The sequence below is a fragment of the Chiloscyllium plagiosum genome, unplaced genomic scaffold (assembly GCF_037043375.1).
Source record: "Chiloscyllium plagiosum isolate Xiang-an unplaced genomic scaffold, Cpla_swu_hap1 HiC_scaffold_7, whole genome shotgun sequence".
NCBI lineage: Eukaryota > Metazoa > Chordata > Chondrichthyes > Orectolobiformes > Hemiscylliidae > Chiloscyllium > Chiloscyllium plagiosum.
In genome coordinates this window covers 122,246,114-122,265,648 of record NW_028270145.1, presented here as the reverse complement: position 1 = coordinate 122,265,648, position 19,535 = coordinate 122,246,114, and the positions used below count along the sequence as shown (strand labels likewise).

At 43.6% G+C, this 19,535-nt stretch overlaps 1 protein-coding gene across 2 annotated transcripts in view; it reads left to right on the top strand.

Annotated features, from left to right (window-relative positions):
* The window catches only part of LOC122551960 (X-ray repair complementing 5), a 366,827-nt gene that overhangs the window by 93,998 nt on the left and 253,294 nt on the right, over positions 1 to 19,535 (top strand). For both annotated transcript variants that reach the window (XM_087989448.1, XM_087989447.1), the window contains exon 4: positions 371 to 419. In XM_087989448.1, the coding sequence (XP_087845574.1) occupies positions 371 to 419 (49 nt within the window). The remainder of the gene's footprint in view (positions 1 to 370; positions 420 to 19,535) is intronic.

The following is a 19,535-nucleotide window of genomic DNA, read 5'->3' as shown; positions in this document are numbered from 1 at the left end:
CTCTGAGGAGAAAGTGAGGTCTGCAGATGCTGGAGATCAGAGCTGAAAATGTGTTGCTGGAAAAACGCAGCAGGTCAGGCAGCATCCAGGGAACAGGAGAATCGACGTTTCGGGCATAAGCCCTTCTTCAGGAATCCTGAAGAAGGGCTTATGCCCGAAACGTCGATTCTCCTGTTCCCTGGATGCTGCCTGACCTGCTGCGCTTTTCCAGCAACACATTTTCAGCTTTAATCTCTCTGAGTTTATTATTGTTGGGTCTGAATAATTTGACATTGCTATGTCATAAAATTTGTTCAGTAATTGGAAGCATTTGAATTAACTTACATCAAAAGTAAATTCCTGATATGTTTGAACCTTGACTGCTCCTAAGTTCTGGATGCCCTGATTGTCTGCATGGACTTGCTTCAAAAACAAACCATGTAAGTATCAGCATGTTAATTCATATGCTACGTTTTGGTAATTTTTGGTAAGACATCTTGGAATGCTATAAAAATATTTGGTCAGAATTAGCTGAGAATAGTTTCTGACCCAATTTATTTCCATTGCAAAGACCTGTTTCCACCTGCAGCATCTAAGATTAGATTCCCTACAGTATGGAAACAGGCCCTTCGGCCCAACAAGTCCACACCGACATTCCAAAGAGTAATCCACCCAGACCCATTCCCTTATATTTACTTCTGACTACTGCACCTAACACTATGGACAATTTAGCAATAGACAATAGGTGCAGGAGTAGGCCATTCTGCCCTTCGAGCCTGCACCACCATTCAATATGATCATGGTTGATTATCCTTAATCAGTATCCTGTTCCTGCCTTATCTCCATAATCCTTGATTCCACTATCCTTGAGAGCTCTATCCAACTCTTTCTTAAATGAATCCAGAGACTGGGCCCCCATTGCCCTCTGGGGCAGAGCATTCCACACAGCCACCACTCTCTGGGTGAAGATGTTTCTCTTCATCTCTGTCCTAAATGGTCGACCCCGTATTTTTAAGCTGTGTCCTCTGGTTCGGCACTCACCCATCAGCGGAAACATGTTTCCTGCCTCCAGAGTGTCCAATCCTTTAATAATCTTATACGTCTCAATCATATCCCCTCTCAGTCTTCTAAACTCAAGGTTATACAAGCCCAGTCGCTCCAGTCTTTCAGCGTAAGATATTTCCGCCATTTCAGGAATTGACCTCATGAACCTACGCTGCACTCCCTCAATAGCCAGAATGTCTTTCCTCAAATTTGGAGACCAGAACTGCACACAGTACTCCAGGTGTGGTCTCACCAGGGCCCTGTACAGCTGCAGAAGACCTTTTCGCTTCTATACTTAATCTCTCTTGTTATGAAGGCCAGCATGCTATTAGCCTTCTTCACTACCTGCTGTACCTGCATGCTTACCTTCATTGACTGGTGCACAAGAACACCCAGATCTCTTTGTACTGCCCCTTTATCTAAATTGATTCCATTGAGGTAGTAATCTGCCTTCCTATTCTTGCCACCAAAGTGGATAACCATACATTTATCCACATTAAACTGCATCTGCCATGCATCTGACCACTCACCTAACATGTCCAGGTCACCCTGTAATCTCCTAACATCCTCATCACATTTCACCATGCTACCCACCTTTGTATCATCAGCAAATTTGCTAATATTATTACTAATACCATCTTCTATATCATTAACATATATTGTAAAAAGCTGTGGTCCCAGCATTGATCCCTGCGGTACCCCACTGGTCACTGCCTGCCATTCCGAAATGGAGCCGTTTATCACTACTCTTTGTTTCCTGTCAGCCAACCAACTTTCAATCCAAGTTAGTACTTTGCCCCCAATACCATGCGCCCTAATTTTGCTCACTAACCTCCTATATGGGACTTTATCAAAAGCTTTCTGAAAGTCCAGGTACACTACATCTACTGGATCTCCCTCGTCCATCTTCAGAGTTACATCCTCAAAAAATTCCAGAAGATTAGTCAAGCATGATTTCTCCTTCATAAATCCATGCTGCCTCTGACCTATCCTGTTACTGCTATCCAGATGTGTCGTAATTTCATCCTTTATAATAGACTCCAGCATCTTTCCCACCACTGAGATCAGACTAACTGGTCTATAATTTCCTGCTTTCTCTATCCCATCTTTCTTAAAAAGTGGTATAACATTAGCCACCCTCCAATCATCAGGAACTGATCCCGAATCTATCGAACTCTGGAAAATAATCACCAATGCATCCACGATTTCTAGAGCCACCTCCTTCAGTAACCATGGGATGTAGACCATCAGGCCCCGGGGACTTATCAATCTTCAGACCTAACAGTCTCTCCAACACCAATTCCTGGCAAATATAAATTCTCTTAAGCGCAGGTCCTTCAGCCACTGTTACCTCAGGGAGATTGCTTGTGTCTTCCCCAGTGAACACAGATCTGAAGTAACAATTCAATTCTTCTGCCATTTCTTTTTTCCCCATAATATAATCCCCTGTTTCTGTCTTTAAGGACCCAATTTTAGTCTTAACCATTTTTTTGTCTTTCACATACTTAAAAAAGCTTTTACAATCCTCCTTAATATTCTTGGCCATTTTACCTTCGTACCTCATTTTTTCTCTGCATATTTCCTTCTTAGTAATCCTCTGTTGTTCTTTAAAAGCTTCCCAGTCCTCCGTTTTCCCATTTATCTTTGCTATGTTATACTTTTTCTCTTTTAACTTTATATTTTTCTTAACTTCCCTCGTCAGCCACGGCATCCCATGCCTCCTCCTAGGATCTTTCTTCCCTTTTGGAATGAACTGATCCTGCATCTTCTGCATTATACACAGAAATATTTGCCATTGTTACTCCACTGTCATCCCAGCTAAGGTATTGCACCATTGAACTTTGGCCAGCTCCTCCCTCATAGCTCCATAGTTCCCTTTATTTAACAGAAATACTGTCACTTCCGATTGTACCCTCTCCCTCTCAAATTGCAGATTGAAGCTTATTGTATTATGGTCAGTACTTCCCAATGACTCCTTCACTTCGAGGTCCCTGATCAATTCTGGTTCGTTGCGCAATACATGATCCAGAATTGCCTTCTCCCTGGTAGGCTCCTCCACCAGCTGTTCAAAGAATCCATCTCGGAGGCACTCCATAAAGTCTCTTTCTTGAGGTCCAATACCATCCTGATTCTCCCAGTCTACCTGCATGTTGAAATCCCCCATAACAACTGTAGTGACATCTTTGCGACAGACCAATTTCAGCTCCTGATTCAACTTACATCTGACATCCAGACTACTGTTTGGGGGCCTGTAGATAACTCCCAAGAGGGTCTTTTTACCCTTAGAATTTCTTAGCTCTATCCACACTGACTCTTCATCCCCTGATTCTAGGTCCCCCCGCGCAAGGGACTGAATATCATCCCTTACCAACATGGCCACCCCACCCCCTCTGCCCGTCAGTCTGTCCTTACGAAAGCATGTGTATCCTTGAATATTCATTTCCCAGGCCCTGTCCACTTGAAGCCACGGCTCAGTTATCCCCACAATATCGTATCTGCCAATTTCCAAAAGAGCCTCAAGCTCATCCATCTTATTTCTAATGCTTCGTGCATTCATGTATAGTATTTTTAATTTGTTACTGCCCTCACCCTTCCCATCAACTCCTATTTCACTCAACCTTACAGCATGATCCCTTTTTGAGTTTTCTGCCTAATTGATACAGTTGTCTTTCTTGACTTCCCTTGTTCTAACTTTCCCTTCAATTTCCTTCTTAAACATCCAGTTTGTCCCCTCCCCCCCGCTACTTAGTTTAAACGTAGCTGTGTTGAAGTTGCAAACCTGCCTGCCAGAATGCTGGTCCCTAACCGATGAAGGTGCAAACCGTCTCTCTTATATAATTTATGTTTACCACAAAACATACCCCAGTGATCCAAGAATTTAAATCCTTGCTTCCTGCACCAGTTCCCCAGCCACACGTTCAAGTCCATTATCTCCCTGTTTCTGGCCTCACCAGCCTGAGGAACTGGAAGCAAACCAGAGATAACCACCCTGGATGTCCTGCTTTTCAGCCTTCTTCCTAGTTCTCCAAAGTCCCGCTGTAGTATGTTCTTCCTCTTCTTCCTGACATCATTTGTGCCGACATGTACCACCACCTCTAGCTCTTCACCTTCATCCTTGAGGATGTCCTGCACTCTATCTGTGATGTCTTTAACCCTGGCACCAGGAAGGCAACACACCATCCTTAAGTTCTGCCTGCTGCCACAAAAACCCCGGTCAGTTCCTCTCGCTATGGAGTCCCCTATTACCACGGCTCTGTGCGATGTCCGACTCTTCCGCTCTGCCTCCACGCCACATTTTGATTGACAGACCTGGCCGCCTCGCGGACTGGCAGTGTCATCTGTCTCTACTGTTTCCAAAAGATTCAACTTGTTCCTGACAGGTACTTACCCCAGCGTCTCTTGCACCTGTCTCCTCTCTGCTTTCCTCATTGTCTGCTCTCTTCTGTTATGGTCGGTGTAATAACCTCGCTGAAGGTCTTGTCCAGAAAGATCTTGTTCTCTCGGATGAGCCTAAGGTCCTCAAGTTCTTTCATCAGTGCTGCAATATGCTCTGTCAGTAGCTGAACGTGCACACACTTTCCATACTTATACGAACCAGACACACCAGAGTCGTTGATCTCTCCCATTAAGCACTTAGCACACTGAACCAGCTTGGCAGTCATGTCTTCACCCTCTTCAACTGTGGCGTAATCACTTCACTCAACCTCCTTGTCAAAGACTCCTGAGCTAAAGCCTCACTCTTCAATCCACAGGAACTTCCTTGGACCCTCTTTTTGGGGCACGTCTGTGGACTTTTAATGTAGGTTAGAGGAGGAGGGTGGGAGGGAGGCCCTACTTTGTAGGGCCTTGGGTCTAGAACACACCCATCAAATAACAATCACTACCTTCCCGACCAGCTTGGCGCTCCGACTTTACTTCCGCCCAGCTCCCGCTGCTCTCTGTTGTGAAAGGAAGGCACGGCCAATCCACCCAACCTGCGCATCTGTGGACTGTGGGAGGAAATCCTTGCAGACACAGGAAGAATGTGCAAACTCCACACAGACTGTTGCCCGAGGCGGGAATCGAACCAGGGTCCCTGGCGCTGTGAGGCAGCAGTGCTGACCACTGAGCCACTGTGCCGCCCATTTTTTTTTAAAATCAAAAGTAAATTCCTGATATGACTGCCCCTAAGTTCTGGATGCCCTGATTGTCTGCCCTCATCTGTCGCTGAAGCCTTCATTCATGTCTTTGTTGACTCTAGACTTGATTATTTGAATTCTTTTCTCTCTGGACTCTCATGTTATATCTTTGATTTGATTTTTTATTGTCATATGTACTGAGATGCAGTGAAAAGTATTATTTTTCGTCCTAACTAGAGAGATTATATCTTACTCAAATCCATCAGGGTAAGAGAACCGAATGCAAAATATAGTGTTACAGCTACAGCGAAGCTGCAGAGAAAGATCATCTCTAATGAATGCGACATCAGTTCCCAGGTCTGATAACAGCGGGGAAGAAACTGTTCTAGAATCTGTTGGTATATCTTGTATATTTTTCAAACTCGTATATCTTCTGCCCAGTGTAAGAGGGTGGAAGAGAGTATAATCAGGGTGGGAGAGGTCTTTGATTATGTTGGCTGTTTTCCCAAGGCAGTGGGAAATGTAGATGACGTCAATGTATGGAAGGCTGGTTTTCGTGATGGACTGGGCTGTATTCACAATATCATGTAATTTCTTGCGGTCTTAGGCAGAGCAATTGCCATACCAAGCTGTGCTGCATTGGTATTGTAAGTATTCTCAACAGAAGTAAAATAATGGCAGCAGAAGAAAAGAGACATAACTAAAATCTTGTTATAATGTCTTGTTATTCTTGTGTTTTTTAAAGACTGTGGACTGAAATGAGAGAGACCTGTTTTTAAAACTGGTGTTTGAAAGACTGACCTGAAACCCAGGACAGGCATTGTAAACAATTGTTTGAACAAACAGTAATTGAAATTCAGATTGCAGATTATCTCAAGCTGAGGTGTGTGCTGATCTTCTTGTAAACATAGGAGCAGGAGGAGGCCATTCGGCCCTGCCAGTCTCATCTGCCATTTATCACGATCATGGCTGATCATCCAACTCAATAGCGTAATCCTGCTTTATCCCCGTAACCTTGGATCTCATTCACCCCAAGTGCTACATCTAGCCACCTCTTGAATACATTCAGTGTTTTGGGATCAGTGGTTAGCACTGCTGCCTCACAGCACCAGGGTCCCAGGTTCAATTCCAGCCTTGGGCAACTATCTCTGTGGAGTTTGCACATTCTCCCCATGTCTGCGTGGGTTTCCTCCAGTTTCTTCCCACAGTCCAAAGATGTGTGGGTCAAGTGAATTGACCATGCTAAATTGCCCATAATGTTAGGTGCATTAATCAGAGGGAAATGAGTCTGGGTGGGTTACTCTCCGGAGGGTCGGTGTGGACTGGTTGGGCCGAAGGGTCTGTTTTGCACTGTAGGGAATCTTAAAAAAAACTACTCCCTGTGATAATGAATTCCACAGGCACACCACTCTTTGGGTGAAGAAGGATCTGGACCAGATGGGCCAATGGGCTGAGAAGTGGCAGATGGAGTTTACTTCATATAAATGCGAGGTTCTGCATTTTGGGAAAGCAAATCTTATCAGGACTTATACACTTAATGGAAAGGTCCTAGGGAGTGTTGCTGAAAAAAGAGACCTTGGAGTGCAGGTTCATAGCTCCTTGAAAGTGGAGTTGCAGGTAGATTGGATAGTGAAGAAGGCGTTTGGTATGCTTTCCTTTATTGGTCAGCGTATTGAGTACTGGAGTTGGGAGGTCATGTTGCGACTGTACAGGACATTGGTTAGGCCACTGTTGCAATATTGCATGCAGTTGTGGTCTCCTTCCAATCAGAAAGATGTTGTGAAACTTGAAAGGGTTCAGAAAAGATTAACAAGGATGTGGCCAGGGTTGGAGGATTTGAGCTATAGGGAGAGGCTGAACAGGCTGGGGCTGTTTTCCCTGGAGCGTCGGAGGCTGAGGGGTGACCTTATAGAGGTTTACAAAATTGAGGGGCATGGATAGGATAAATAGGCAAAGTCTTTTCCGTGGGATCAGGGAGTCCAGAACTGGAGGGCATAGGTTTAGGGTGAGAGGGGAAAGATATAAAAGAGACCTAAGGGGCAACCTTTTCACGCAGAGTGTGGTACGTGTATGGAATGAGCTGCCAGAGGAAGTGGTGGAGGCTGGTACAATTGCAACATTTGGATGGGTATATGAATAGGAAGGGTTTGGAGGGATATGGGCTGGGTGCTGGCAGGTGGGACTAGATTGGGTTGGGATATCTGGTTGACATGAATGGGTTGGACCGAAGGGTCTGTTTCCATGCTGTACATCTCTATGACTCTATGACTGTATGACTCTGGCAATGAAGGCCAACATACCATTTGCCTTCTTTAATTCCTGCTACACCGTCATGCTTACCTTCAGTGACTGGTGTGCAAGGGCACCCAGGTCTTACTGCACACTCCCCTCTCCCAATTTACAGCCATTCAGGTAGTAATCTTCCAAAATGAATAACCTCACATTTATCCAAATATACTGGACCTGCCATTGATTTTCCCACTCACCCAACCTGTCCAGATCATGCTGAAGGATCTGTGCGTCTTGTCATAGTTCACCCTCCCACCCAACTTGGTATCATCTGCAAACTTTGAAATTTTGCATTTTGTTCCCTTGTCCAAATCATTAATATATATTGTGAATTGCTGGGGTCTCACTACTGATCCTTATGGCACCCCACGAGTTACTGCCTGCCAATTTAGATGATAAGAAGTAGGAGTGGACGTAAGGTAATTTGGCCCATCGAGTCCACTCCACCATTCAATCATGTCTGATGGGCATTGCAATGCCACTGACCTGTACTCTCCCCGTATCCCTTAATTCCTTGCGAGATTAAGAATTTATCAATCTCTGCCATGAAGACATTTAATGTCCCGGCCTCCATTGTGTTCTGTGGCAATGAATTCCACAGACCCACCACTGTCTGGCTGAAGAAATGTTTCCTCATTTCTGTTCTAAATTGACCCGCTCTAATTCTAAGGCTGTGCTCACAAGTCCTCAACCGTTCATTGTATGTTAGACCTATCATTCCAGGGATCACGCTCCAGTGCCAGTATGTCCTTCCTGAGGTGTGGAGCCCAAAACTGGACACAGTATTCAAAATGGTGCCTAACCAAAGCTTTATAAAGTCTCAGAAGCACATTGCTGATTTTATATCCCAACCCCCTTGAAATAAAAAATGAACTGGAGTGATTTGAACCAGGGTCAGACATGATAATCTACATCCCTGAAAACTGCATGTACCTACCCCTGAAATCTGCAGGTACTGTACCAGAGTCTACAGACTACTAATGTATCCATTATTTCCAGAGCCACTTCCTTAAATACGCTGGGATGTGGATTATCATGCCTGAATTTGGTTCCAGTCACTCCAGTTCATTTTTGTTTTTAAGTTATAAACTTGATGTCCAAGATCTTTTATTTGTAAAGATTGATTAGGAGCAATTCTGGGGGTAATTGAATGTTTTAATGGTGTTGCAAACCCAGTCATAGTAAGGCTGAGTTTGTTTTGGCTTGCTATCCCTGTATAACAAGACTAACTGAAACACTTGGAAATGCCTTTGATTTATTAAATCAGAAAGTCTTGGCGAATACCAATTGTTGCAGAAAAATGTTTTCTTTTCTTCAGTTTGTAAACTTAGTTTTAGACTGCAAAAAACAGGCAACTTCTTATCTGCACACTTCTTTCCCTCTCTCACACTTTGTATCTCTTTTACCTGACTCCAGCTCCAAACTGCTCAGCCAGCCCAGAAGTAATCACATAATTGTTGCCAAACAAAAGGTATCTGTCACTGACAACTGCTACTAGTCTACAAACCAAGTAACTTTATAAACAAATACAGAAATTTCTGGAGAAACTCATCAGGTCTGACAGCGTCTGTGGAAGGAAAGAAGAGTTAATGCTCGAGTCCAGTGACCCTTCTTAGAACTGAGGAATCATCGATTAATGTCTTGTTACCTACTACTGACACTAAGAGTTTCTATAGGTACGTGAAGAGAAAGAAGTTGGTAAAGACAAATGTCGGTCCTCTCAGACAGAAATGTGGGAATGTATAATAGGGGACAAAGAAATGGCTGAGCAACTAAATACAGAGGAACCTTGATTATCCAAAGGCCACAGGCAGGGAGTATTATGTTCAGTTAATCGAATGCCAGATAATATAGTTAGCCAAGCATCGGGACCTTGCGATCTTGTTCTGATAATCTGTAATTCGGTTAATCGAATGGCGGATAATTGAGGTTCCTCTGTACATACTATGATTCTGTCGTCACAAAAGAGGACACAAATCAGATATCAGAAATGTTGGAGAATGCAAGATTTCGTCAAAGGGAAAAACTGAGGCAGATCAATATTAGTAGAGAAGTGGTGCTTGGAAAATTGATGGAATTGAAGATGGATAAATCCCCAGGCCTGATAATCTATATCACAGAGTACTGGATACTGGAATGGATACATTGGTGATCTATTGACTCTGGCACAGTACCTGCAGATTGGAGAGTAGCTAATGTCATTCCAATATTCAAAAAGGGAGGTAGAGCAAAAACAGGGAATTATAGACCATTAAGTCTAATATTGGTAGTGGGGAAAATTCTGAAATCCGTTGTCACGGATTTAATAGAGGAGCATTTAGAAAGCAGTAGCAAGATCAGACAGTGTCAGCATGGATTTATGAAGGGGAAATCATGCTTGACAAATCTGTTGGAATTCTGTGAAGATGTAACTAGTAGAGTTGTGTAACAAAGCTAGTCCCTTTTTTTCTAAAAGCTGTTCCTTGGCTCAAGGAGACTCTGTCTTTGATTTTTTTTCAGAGGGACAATAAACCGAGCCGGGCTACAATCAGTCTGGTTTGGTACATACTTTTCTTTATATGTAAACAGATGAGACCTCAAGCCAAAGTGGTTATGTTTTAGAAATAACCTGTATAATGAAAGGGTAGTGGACAGCTCTCTAGCTGAGCAGTTTTAGTTCAGTCTTGAACTAGTTGAAAGTTCAATAGGAAGCTGTGTGGAAACTCTCTCTCTCTCTTTTCTGCCCTTCAACTTCACCCTGTAAGCATGTGTTCATTTATACTAGTTTTCAAAGGGTGTTCGTTTATTGGGACTGTTGTATATATTCAGAACAGCATAATTAAGTCTAATTGGATAGGTTGAGCGCTGTAGGGTTTCTTTTATTCTGTTCTTTGTGTTTCATTGTGTAATTTTGTGAATACGTTTTGTCTTTTAAAATCTCATAGTCAACCGAGCTAACTTAATCTGGGTAATTTTTATTGTACGCTTACCGAAATAAATTGCAAAGTTATGGCCTGAGCTGCCTGCTTAAGAATGTTTTGAGTGGCCTGGCTTAGTCCATAACAGTTGACAAGAGGGAGCCAGTTGATGTGGTATATTTGGACTTTCAATTAACCCTCAACCTTGATTGGGATTGTTAACCAGGTCAATCAGGTAGCCCTGGCTGACAGATATAAGCAGGAGATTCAAAAGGTCTCCTCAATCTAGGGACTGGTTTTGAGCTGGTAGACATGTGACATTGTAGTAGATGAAAAGCAATCAATAATCCTTCTGACTGCTTGTGGACATGCAGCATCTTCAGTAATTAGGAGCTTAATTTTCCCTGAGGCACCAGATACTATAACCTTTCAAGAGTTGATGGATTTAGTTAAGGAATGTTACGATACCAAACCTTCTCTAATTCTAAGATACTATCGGTTTTATTCAGCTGTTCCAGAACTGGGGAATCCATACCAGGAATTTTGATGAGGCTAAGATGACAGGCAGGGCATGTGATTTTGGGATAACCCTGAATGAGATGTTGAAAGGCTATGTTTGGAATGTGGAATTAATGACATAACCATGCAAAAGCCCCTACTAGCTAAGTCTAACAGGACGGCAAACAGGAGCTACAAGTGGCTTTGTCATTAGAAGATATAGTAAGTGGAGTATGGGAGCTATCACTGATTGTCGTGAGAGGCTTGGGTTCAAGCCTACTGGGGTGGAGTTGGTTGAGAGTGATTCACCTTGATTGGCTGAACAGTTTTCGATGAGAAAATGGTTGCCTGAGTGAATTCCTAATTAAAAACCCAGAAGTTTTTCAGATAGGACTACGGACTATCAAAGGGGATAAGACACTTTGCATATTGACCCACAAGCAAATCTGTGATTTTGCAAGGCCCGCCCAGTGCTATTTTCGTTACGGGCAAAGGTAGAGGCCGAAATCAGGAGGCTGGAAAGCAAAGGAGTCACCAAAGCAGTGCAGTTTGTGGAAGGGCAGTACTAGTTCTACCAATTGTGAAGCCTGATGGCTTGGTTCACCTTTGTAAGGATTTTAAGTGAATAGTAAAACTCTTCTCGCAATTGGACAAATACCCAATCCCTTGCATGGAGGACTTGTATGCAAAACTGGAGGGCAGGGTTATCCTTCATGGAGCTGAGTTAACCTTCAGCTCCAATTGCGCCTAGATGAGGATTCCCAGAAGTATACCACAATTAATACCCTAAGGAACAAAAATGGAAATTGCTGTAAAGGCTCAGCAGGTCTGGCAGTATCTGTGGAGAGAAACCAATTAACATTTTGGGTTGTGTGACCCTTCCTCGGAACTGATGGTAGCTAGAAAAATGTTGCTTTATATGTAGAAGATAGGTTGAGGGGAAGGGGTAAGGAGTAAATGACAGATGGGGATAGAGACCAAGGAGAGAGAAGAGGAACAGTTAGACAGACAAAGGGGTGGACATTCCACCCTGACCTTAAATTTACCTGGACCATCTCTGACACCTCCCTCCCCTTCCTGGACCTCTCCATCTCCATCAGTGACGACCGACTTGACACTGACATTTTCTACAAACCCACCGACTCCCACAGCTACCTGGATTATACCTCTTCCCATCCTACCTCTTGCAAAAATGCCATCCCGTATTCCCAATTCCTCCGCCTCTGCCGTATCTGCTCCCAGGAGGGGCAGTTCCACCATAGAACACACCAGATGGCCTCCTTCTTTAGAGACCACAATTTCCCTTCCCACGTGGTTAAAGTGCCCTCCAACGCATCTCATCCACGTCCCGCACCTCCGCCCTCAGACCCAACCCCTCCAACCGCAACAAGGACAGAACACCCCTGGTGCTCACCTTCCACCCTACCAACCTTCGCATAAACCAAATCATCCGCCGACATTTCCGCCACCTCCAAACAGACCCCACCACCAGGGATATATTTCCCTCCCCACCCCTCTCCGCCTTCCGCAAAGACCGTTCCCTCCGTGACTACCTGGTCAGGTCCACGCCCCCCTACGACCCACCCTCCCATCTTGGCACTTTCCCCTGCCACCGCAGGAACTGTAAAACCTGTGCCCACACCTCCTCCCTCACCTCCATCCAAGGCCCTAAAGGAGCCTTCCACATCCATCAAAGATTTACCTGCACATCCACTAATATCATCTATTGTATCCGTTGCTCCCGATGCGGTCTCCTCTACATTGGGGAGACTGGGCGCCTCCTAGCAGAGCGCTTTAGGGAACATCTCCGAGTCACCCGCACCAATCAACCAAATCGCCCCGTGGCTCAACATTTCAACTCCCCCTCCCACTCTGCCGAGGATATGGAGGTGCTGGGCCTCCTCCACCGCTGCTCCCTCACCACCAGACGCCTGGAGGAAGAACGCCTCATCTTCCGCCTCGGAACACTTCAACCCCAGGGCATCAATGTGGATTTCAACAGTTTCCTCATTTCCCCTTCCCCCACCTCATCCTAGTTTCTAACCTCCAGCAACTCGATCCCCTGACTTGTCCGGACTTGTCCGACCTGCCCAGCTCCTTTTCCACCTATCCACTCCACCCTCTCCTCCCTGACCTATCACCTTCATCTCCTTCCCCACTGACCTATTGTACTCTATGCTACTCTCTGCCCACCCCCACCCTCCTCTAGCTTATCTCTCCACGCTTCAGGCTCTCTGCCTTTATTCCTGATGAAGGGCTTTTGCCCGAAACGTCGATTTTGCCTGTCCTCGGATGCTGCCTGAATTGCTGTGCTCTTCCAGCACCACTGATCCAGAAAGGGGTGGATAACGCTCTAGCTAGGAGGGTGAAAAGCTATTAATGGGTACTATCTTTCTTTAGGCTTTTTCTCTTTGGGCTCTATCCCCGCCTATCGTTTGCTCCTTAACCCCTCCACTAAGCCTACCTTCTGCATATAAACCAACAGTTTCCAAGCTACAGTCAGTTCTGAGGGAATGTCACTCAACCCGAAGTGTTAACTTTGATTTCCCTTCATAAATGCTGCCAGACCTGCTGAGCTTTTTTAGCAATTTCTGATTTTTGTTTCTGATTTACAATAACCACACTACTTTCAGTTTTTTAAATATCCATAATGGCAGCCAGTGCCATGTTCCAATGGATGATGGAGAACATTTTACTCCAGGTTAATGTTTACGTGGATGATGTGCCAATAACCAGGAAAACCAAGAAAGAGCTCTTGGAGAACTTGGACTTAGTGCTTAAACATTTCTCCCAGGTGGGCCTATGTCTTAGAAGGGAAAAATGTGTGTGTTCCAAGCACTTCAAGTGTCCTACTTGGGATACAGAGCCAACAAAACTGGGTTACATCCTTTGGAACACAAGTGAGGGCGTTCAAAGGTGTTCTGGCTCCCATGTCTTACTGGAGTGCTTAGGTCTTAGGTTGGTGAATTATTACAGGAAATTCATACGTAACCTGGCCTCCATCTTGGCACCCTTACATCTGCTGTTGAAAAAGAGTTAACCTTTGAAATGGTCGTGTAGCCAAGATGTAACCTTTACAGAAGTGAAAAAGCAGCTATCATCATTGAAGGTGTTAGCTCACTATGATCCCTAGTGAGATGTGGTACTGACATGCGATACCTACCCAAGTGGTATCGGGGTAGCGTTGAGGATCCAAAATTTTAATTTAGGCTGCTGTCAGAAGCAACAAATATATGTAGGTTTTTATTAACAACAAAATGGTTTTTCAATTTAAAATAGCACGACAAAATGGCTGCAAGTTATGATTTGACTTTTGAACCTGTATTGCTGCTTGTTGAATTAGCTGAAGTAGAATATAAGGCAAGCAATGGAGTCTTCATAAAATGAATACTGACACATTAATCGATCATTCGAACTAACCTTGAATTCCAAGCATAAGATGGTGATTTATGTAAATTAAGAACACTTTCCCAGGGAATATCATTGGATTAGCCTGTTGTCAATCATGTCACCATATTACAGTTGATTGGCCTTTTCTTGTAATTAAGGCTGTACTGTCTCTCAAAAAAAAATGCTTATTGTTCAATTGTAATTGCACAATTTTGGAGCTCAGAAGTTTTAACCTCTGTGTTGTTCGAAGAATTGTGTCAGGCTGTCTTACTTTATTAAACCAATGACCTTGCTTTAAATAGACCACATTCTGTTGATTCTTTTGACCAATCCGAAGACCTAGGGGTCCCGTTTGGGATCCAGATCTTCAGCATTGGCTTTCCAGTGGCCCAGCAGAGAGGAATGCCCAATACTGTATGCTTCCTGGACTTTGGCTGATGCTAAGCACAGGTAGAGAAGGAAGTTTTGGGCAGTCGTCTTTGGTATGAGAAAGTTCCACTAATACTTTGACAGATCTAAATTTGTAATAAATACAAATTATGGCCACAAATCCTTATTAGGGCTACTTAAAGAAGATAGGCCATGCCGCCCATCGTTTCAGGTCAAATTCAGCTGTGGATACAAAATGATCCTGTTATGGCAAACTAAAACAACTAGTGATAATGGGGAACACAGAAGGACCATCGCAACCAGGATTAAAACATTTCTGGATCTGGCGAGACCAGATCACTGTAGAAGATAGCATTTTATTATTGGGAGGAAGAGTGATTGTCCAGAGTCACGGTAACCATGAGATACTGATTGAACTCTACCAGGGCCATCTAGGAGTTTCCAAAATTAAGATGTTATTTTTGGTTGCCAGGATTGAATACAGACATAGCTGCGTTTGTGGGCAGTACCCAGAGTGCCAACAAGGACAGAAATTACCACCAGCAGCTCCCCACATTTGTGGGAATGCCAGGTAAACCCTGGACATGGTCCCATACAAAAGAACTATACTGGTCCTTTCGTGGGCTGAATGTTCCTAGTTATTGTGGAAGCCCATTCAAAGTGGTTGGATGTGCATGCAGTTCATTTGGCAAGCTCAAGCAATACAGTTGAAAAGCTGCGAGCATTTTTTGCAATACCTGGACTCGCAGAAGTATAGGTCACAGACAGTGGGATGTCATTCACCGGCAGGGAATTTGAGAATTTCCTAAAGTTGAATGGCATTCAACATGTTTGGAAGCTCCATGCCACCCATTGTCCAGTAATTTGGAAAGAGCAGTCCAAATGTTGAATGCAGGCTTGGAGAAACAGTGTACATCTTCAGTTGATACTAAACTGTTCCAGTTCTTGTTCGATTATCGGACCACCCCTCAGGGATAGGTTCAGCTGAGTTGCTGATGGGGAGAAGATTCCACACCTGATATTCTCAGACCTGGGGAGAAGGGTGAAACAGCATCAGGAACACCAATGTCAGCCACATGCCTCTTCTGAGCAATAGAGGCAGTTTACTTCAGGGGACAAAGTCTGGTGCCGAGACCAAGTAAATAGCCAAGCATGGGTACAGGGTGAGGTCGACACGAGCTCAGGTCCCGTGACATACAAAGTTCAAGAAGGTGAGATGGTCCTGAACAAACATGGATCACCTGAAAGCTGCTACCTTGCAAACAGGGCAGGAGCAAAACATACATGGCACCTCAGAACAGCCAGAAAGGTTGTCAGAAACTGTGGGTTCTGTCCCTCTGTCTAGCATCGAGGAAACCTTAGAGTCGTGATGGATGCAGCTCTGAAAGCACTAGCATCAGACGAAGAGGAGGAAACAGTCCTGTAATGTTAACTTTTAACTTTATTTTTTTGATTTTCTACTTATAGTAAGAGCAATGAAAGTGCTTTACTTTAAACTTTGTTTCTCTGTATTATGACTTGTTCCTAAGTTTTGGACCTAGGTACCTTCATATCTAACATGCACCATGTGTGGCGACACTGTACACTTCTCACTGTGCATGTATACTTGTGTACTTGAATGCACGAGACAATAAAGCTTAAATCAGTATATCAAAGATTTGTTCAGAATGCTGGAAGTTGAAAGCAAAACCCATGGGAATTGTTAGTCATCATAAGTGAGTCTGAAGGGCTTATGCCCGAAATGTCGATTCGCCTGCTCCTTTGATGCTGCCTGATTTGCTGCGCTTTTCTAGCACCACATTTTTAAACTCTGATCCCCAGCATCTGCAGTCCTCACTTTCTCCTGAGAAGAAAAAAGCCACTGATCAGAATGTAACTTTATCTAAGGTCTCTAGTTGCAGTTGGTCACTGGGGTATGAGTGCAGAAGAAATACACATGGTAGATTAGAGACATAAAAGATATTATGGACCAGGCCAGACCCCTCAAAACATTTTAAGATGGTAGTCCAGACCCTAACTTTTCTGGTTGCTTCAGGCAGGTGTAAGGTGGATATCCCAGGAGCAATGCAGCTGGTCAAACCATTTGGCTTCATGTAAAACAGAATTTAATTACCCATTGCCGAAGAAAATGCAAACAAAAGAAAACAGAATTTAGAAGAAACTGATTTGAAAACCTGACCAACGCAATATCCCTCGCAACCTAACAAAGAGCTGTTCTGATTTCTTGCAACATACCATAAACACACCCCTTGGCAAAAAGATAAATTCAAACGTGGGTTCTTACAGGACTTAGAGATGGCAGAGAGAATCAGCTAGGATCATTTGCTGAAGCGTGGAACCTCTTTTCACTCCAGCAGTTTCTCTTGGTCCCTAGTTAAAAGCTAAACCTAACTAGTAAAACCCCTGAACTAGGAGAACTGGCCATCCCCCTTTCATTGTACAAGTATTTTAAAACTAACCTAAAAGCACTTTTCCCTGATTGTTGCCTTAGGCAGTATTTGTTAGCCATAATGAAAGTGGCCTTTTCCCAGACTAATCTGAACCTCTGCCTTTTACAAACCCTTTTGAAAAAAAAAGGATGACATAGAGTCATAGAGATGTACAGCATGGAAACAGACCCTTTGGTCCAAATCGTCCATGTCAACCAGATATCCTCAGTTAATCTAATTCCTTTTGCCAGCACTTGGCCCACATCCATCTAAACCCTTCATATTCATGTGCCAATTCAGATTCCTTTTAAATGTTGTAATTGTACTAGTCTCCACCACTTCCTCTGGCAGCTCATTAAATATACACACACCACCCCTTGTGTGAAAAAGTTGCCCTTAGTTCTCTTTTAAATCTTTCCCCTTTCACCCTAAACTTACACTCTCTAGTTCTGGATTCCCGCAACCCAGGGAAAAGACCTTATCTATTTACTGTATCTATTATCCTCATGATTTTATAAACCTTTATAAAGTCACCCCTCAGCCTCCAGCACTCCTGAGGAAACAGCTCCAGTCTATTTAGCCTCTCCCTATAGCTCAAACCCTCCTATCCTTATAAATCTTTTTTGAACCCTTTCAAGTTTCACAATATCCTTCCTATAAAAGGGAGACCAGAATTGTGCACAAGATTCGAAACGTGGCCTAACCAATGTCGTGTACAGCCTCCCAACATGACCTCCCAATTACTTTACTCATTGCTCTGATCAATAAAGGAAAGCATGTTAAATGCCTTCTTCACTATCCTATTTACCTGAGACTCCAGCATTGTCACAAGGGTTTTTATTGAAAGGCAAGATAACTCCATTTCATTCAAAGGCAGCATTAAAGCTGATAACTCTTTAAAGGCATTGAGGGGCTAGTTAAATGTTTTCTTGTACTGGAGAGAAATTATAACCTAGACTAGTAGTATTATTGCTAGACTACTAATGCAGAGACCCATTAGTGTTCTGGGGATCTGGATTTGAATCCCACCACAGAAAAATCCATCTAGTTCACTAATATCCTTATCAGCTCTGGCTTACATGTGACTTCGGACCCACAGCCTCTGGGCAATTAGGGAATGGCAATAAATACTGGCCTAGCCAGTAAAGCTCACAAGCTGTAAATGAATGAATAAAATACAGGACACTGGTGAGACTGCATGCGTGCACTGTATTGTTTACCTTATTTGACGAAAAATGTTAAAGCATTGGAGGTTGTTTGGAGGAGGTTTAAGAGTTGAAATGGATAGGTTATTTTGAGGAAAGGCAGGATAGTCTAGGCTTATTTTCACTGGAATTTAGAAGAGTACGGCACGGTGGCACAGTGGTTAGCACTGCTGCCTCACAGCGCCGGAGACCTGGGTTCAATTCCCGCCTCAGGCGACTGACTGTGTGGAGTTTGCACGTTCTCCCCGTGTCTGCGTGGGTTTCCTCCGGGTGCTCCGATTTCCTCCCACAGTCCAAAGATGTGCAGGTTAGGTGAATTGGCCATGCTAAATTGCCCGTAGTGTTAGGTAAGGGGTAAATGTAGGGGTATGGGTGGGTTGCGCTTCGGCGGGTCGGTGTGGACTTGTTGGGCCGAAGGGCCTGTTTCCACACTGTAATGTAATCTAAAAAAAAGAGTAAGCGGTGCATTGATTAATGTTGAGGGATCGTACAATCTATAACTAGGGGTTGCTTTTTACAACTGAAGAGATACCGTTTTAAAATAAAGATTAGGCAACTTTTTCTTTGAGGTTTGAGAGTCTTTGGAACTCATTCTGAAAAGGCAGTGGAAGCAGAGTTCTTGAATATTTTATGGCAGAGGCAAATTGATTCTTGTTACACATGAGGTTGAAAGGTTATTGGAGGTAGGTGAGACGGTGGATTTAGATTTGAATCAGCCACTGAATGGTGCAGCAAGTTCAAGATGCAGAATGGCTTATTCCTGATTTGTATGTTCATACATTTATATTTGCACACAATTGTAGAAGCTGATAGGAAAGGTCAACTAGACAGTTAATAAAGTACATGGAATGCAGCCTTCATAGAGGAGATGAAAGATGAGGCATTTGATTAAATATATTGTGACGATACTGTGCCTTTAAGAGTTGTGTTCTATTCTGTTTCTCTTGCAGAGTGGTTTGGTCGCATTGGTGCCAAGGTGTCTCTTCCCAGCAGGCAGTTTGTAAATAGCTATGGGTTTCTCCTAGAGTAAGACAAAAGACTTCGGTAGGCAAATCAGGCTTACACAGACTCAGAGGACTTCAGTTGTGCTTTCAGTTGTTTTTTTTTTGTTACATAGCTGCTGGAGACAGCTAGAGTTGTCTCTGCTGCTAGGTTGAAGACTTAGAGAGTTTTCATGTTTGAAATCAGAAGGGTCAGATTGTTTCTTTGTTTTTTTTCTATTGGACAGAGAGACAGCATATAAGAATAATAACTGTTCTGCTACATTGCATTTTGCAAAAGAGTATGTTAGTGGGA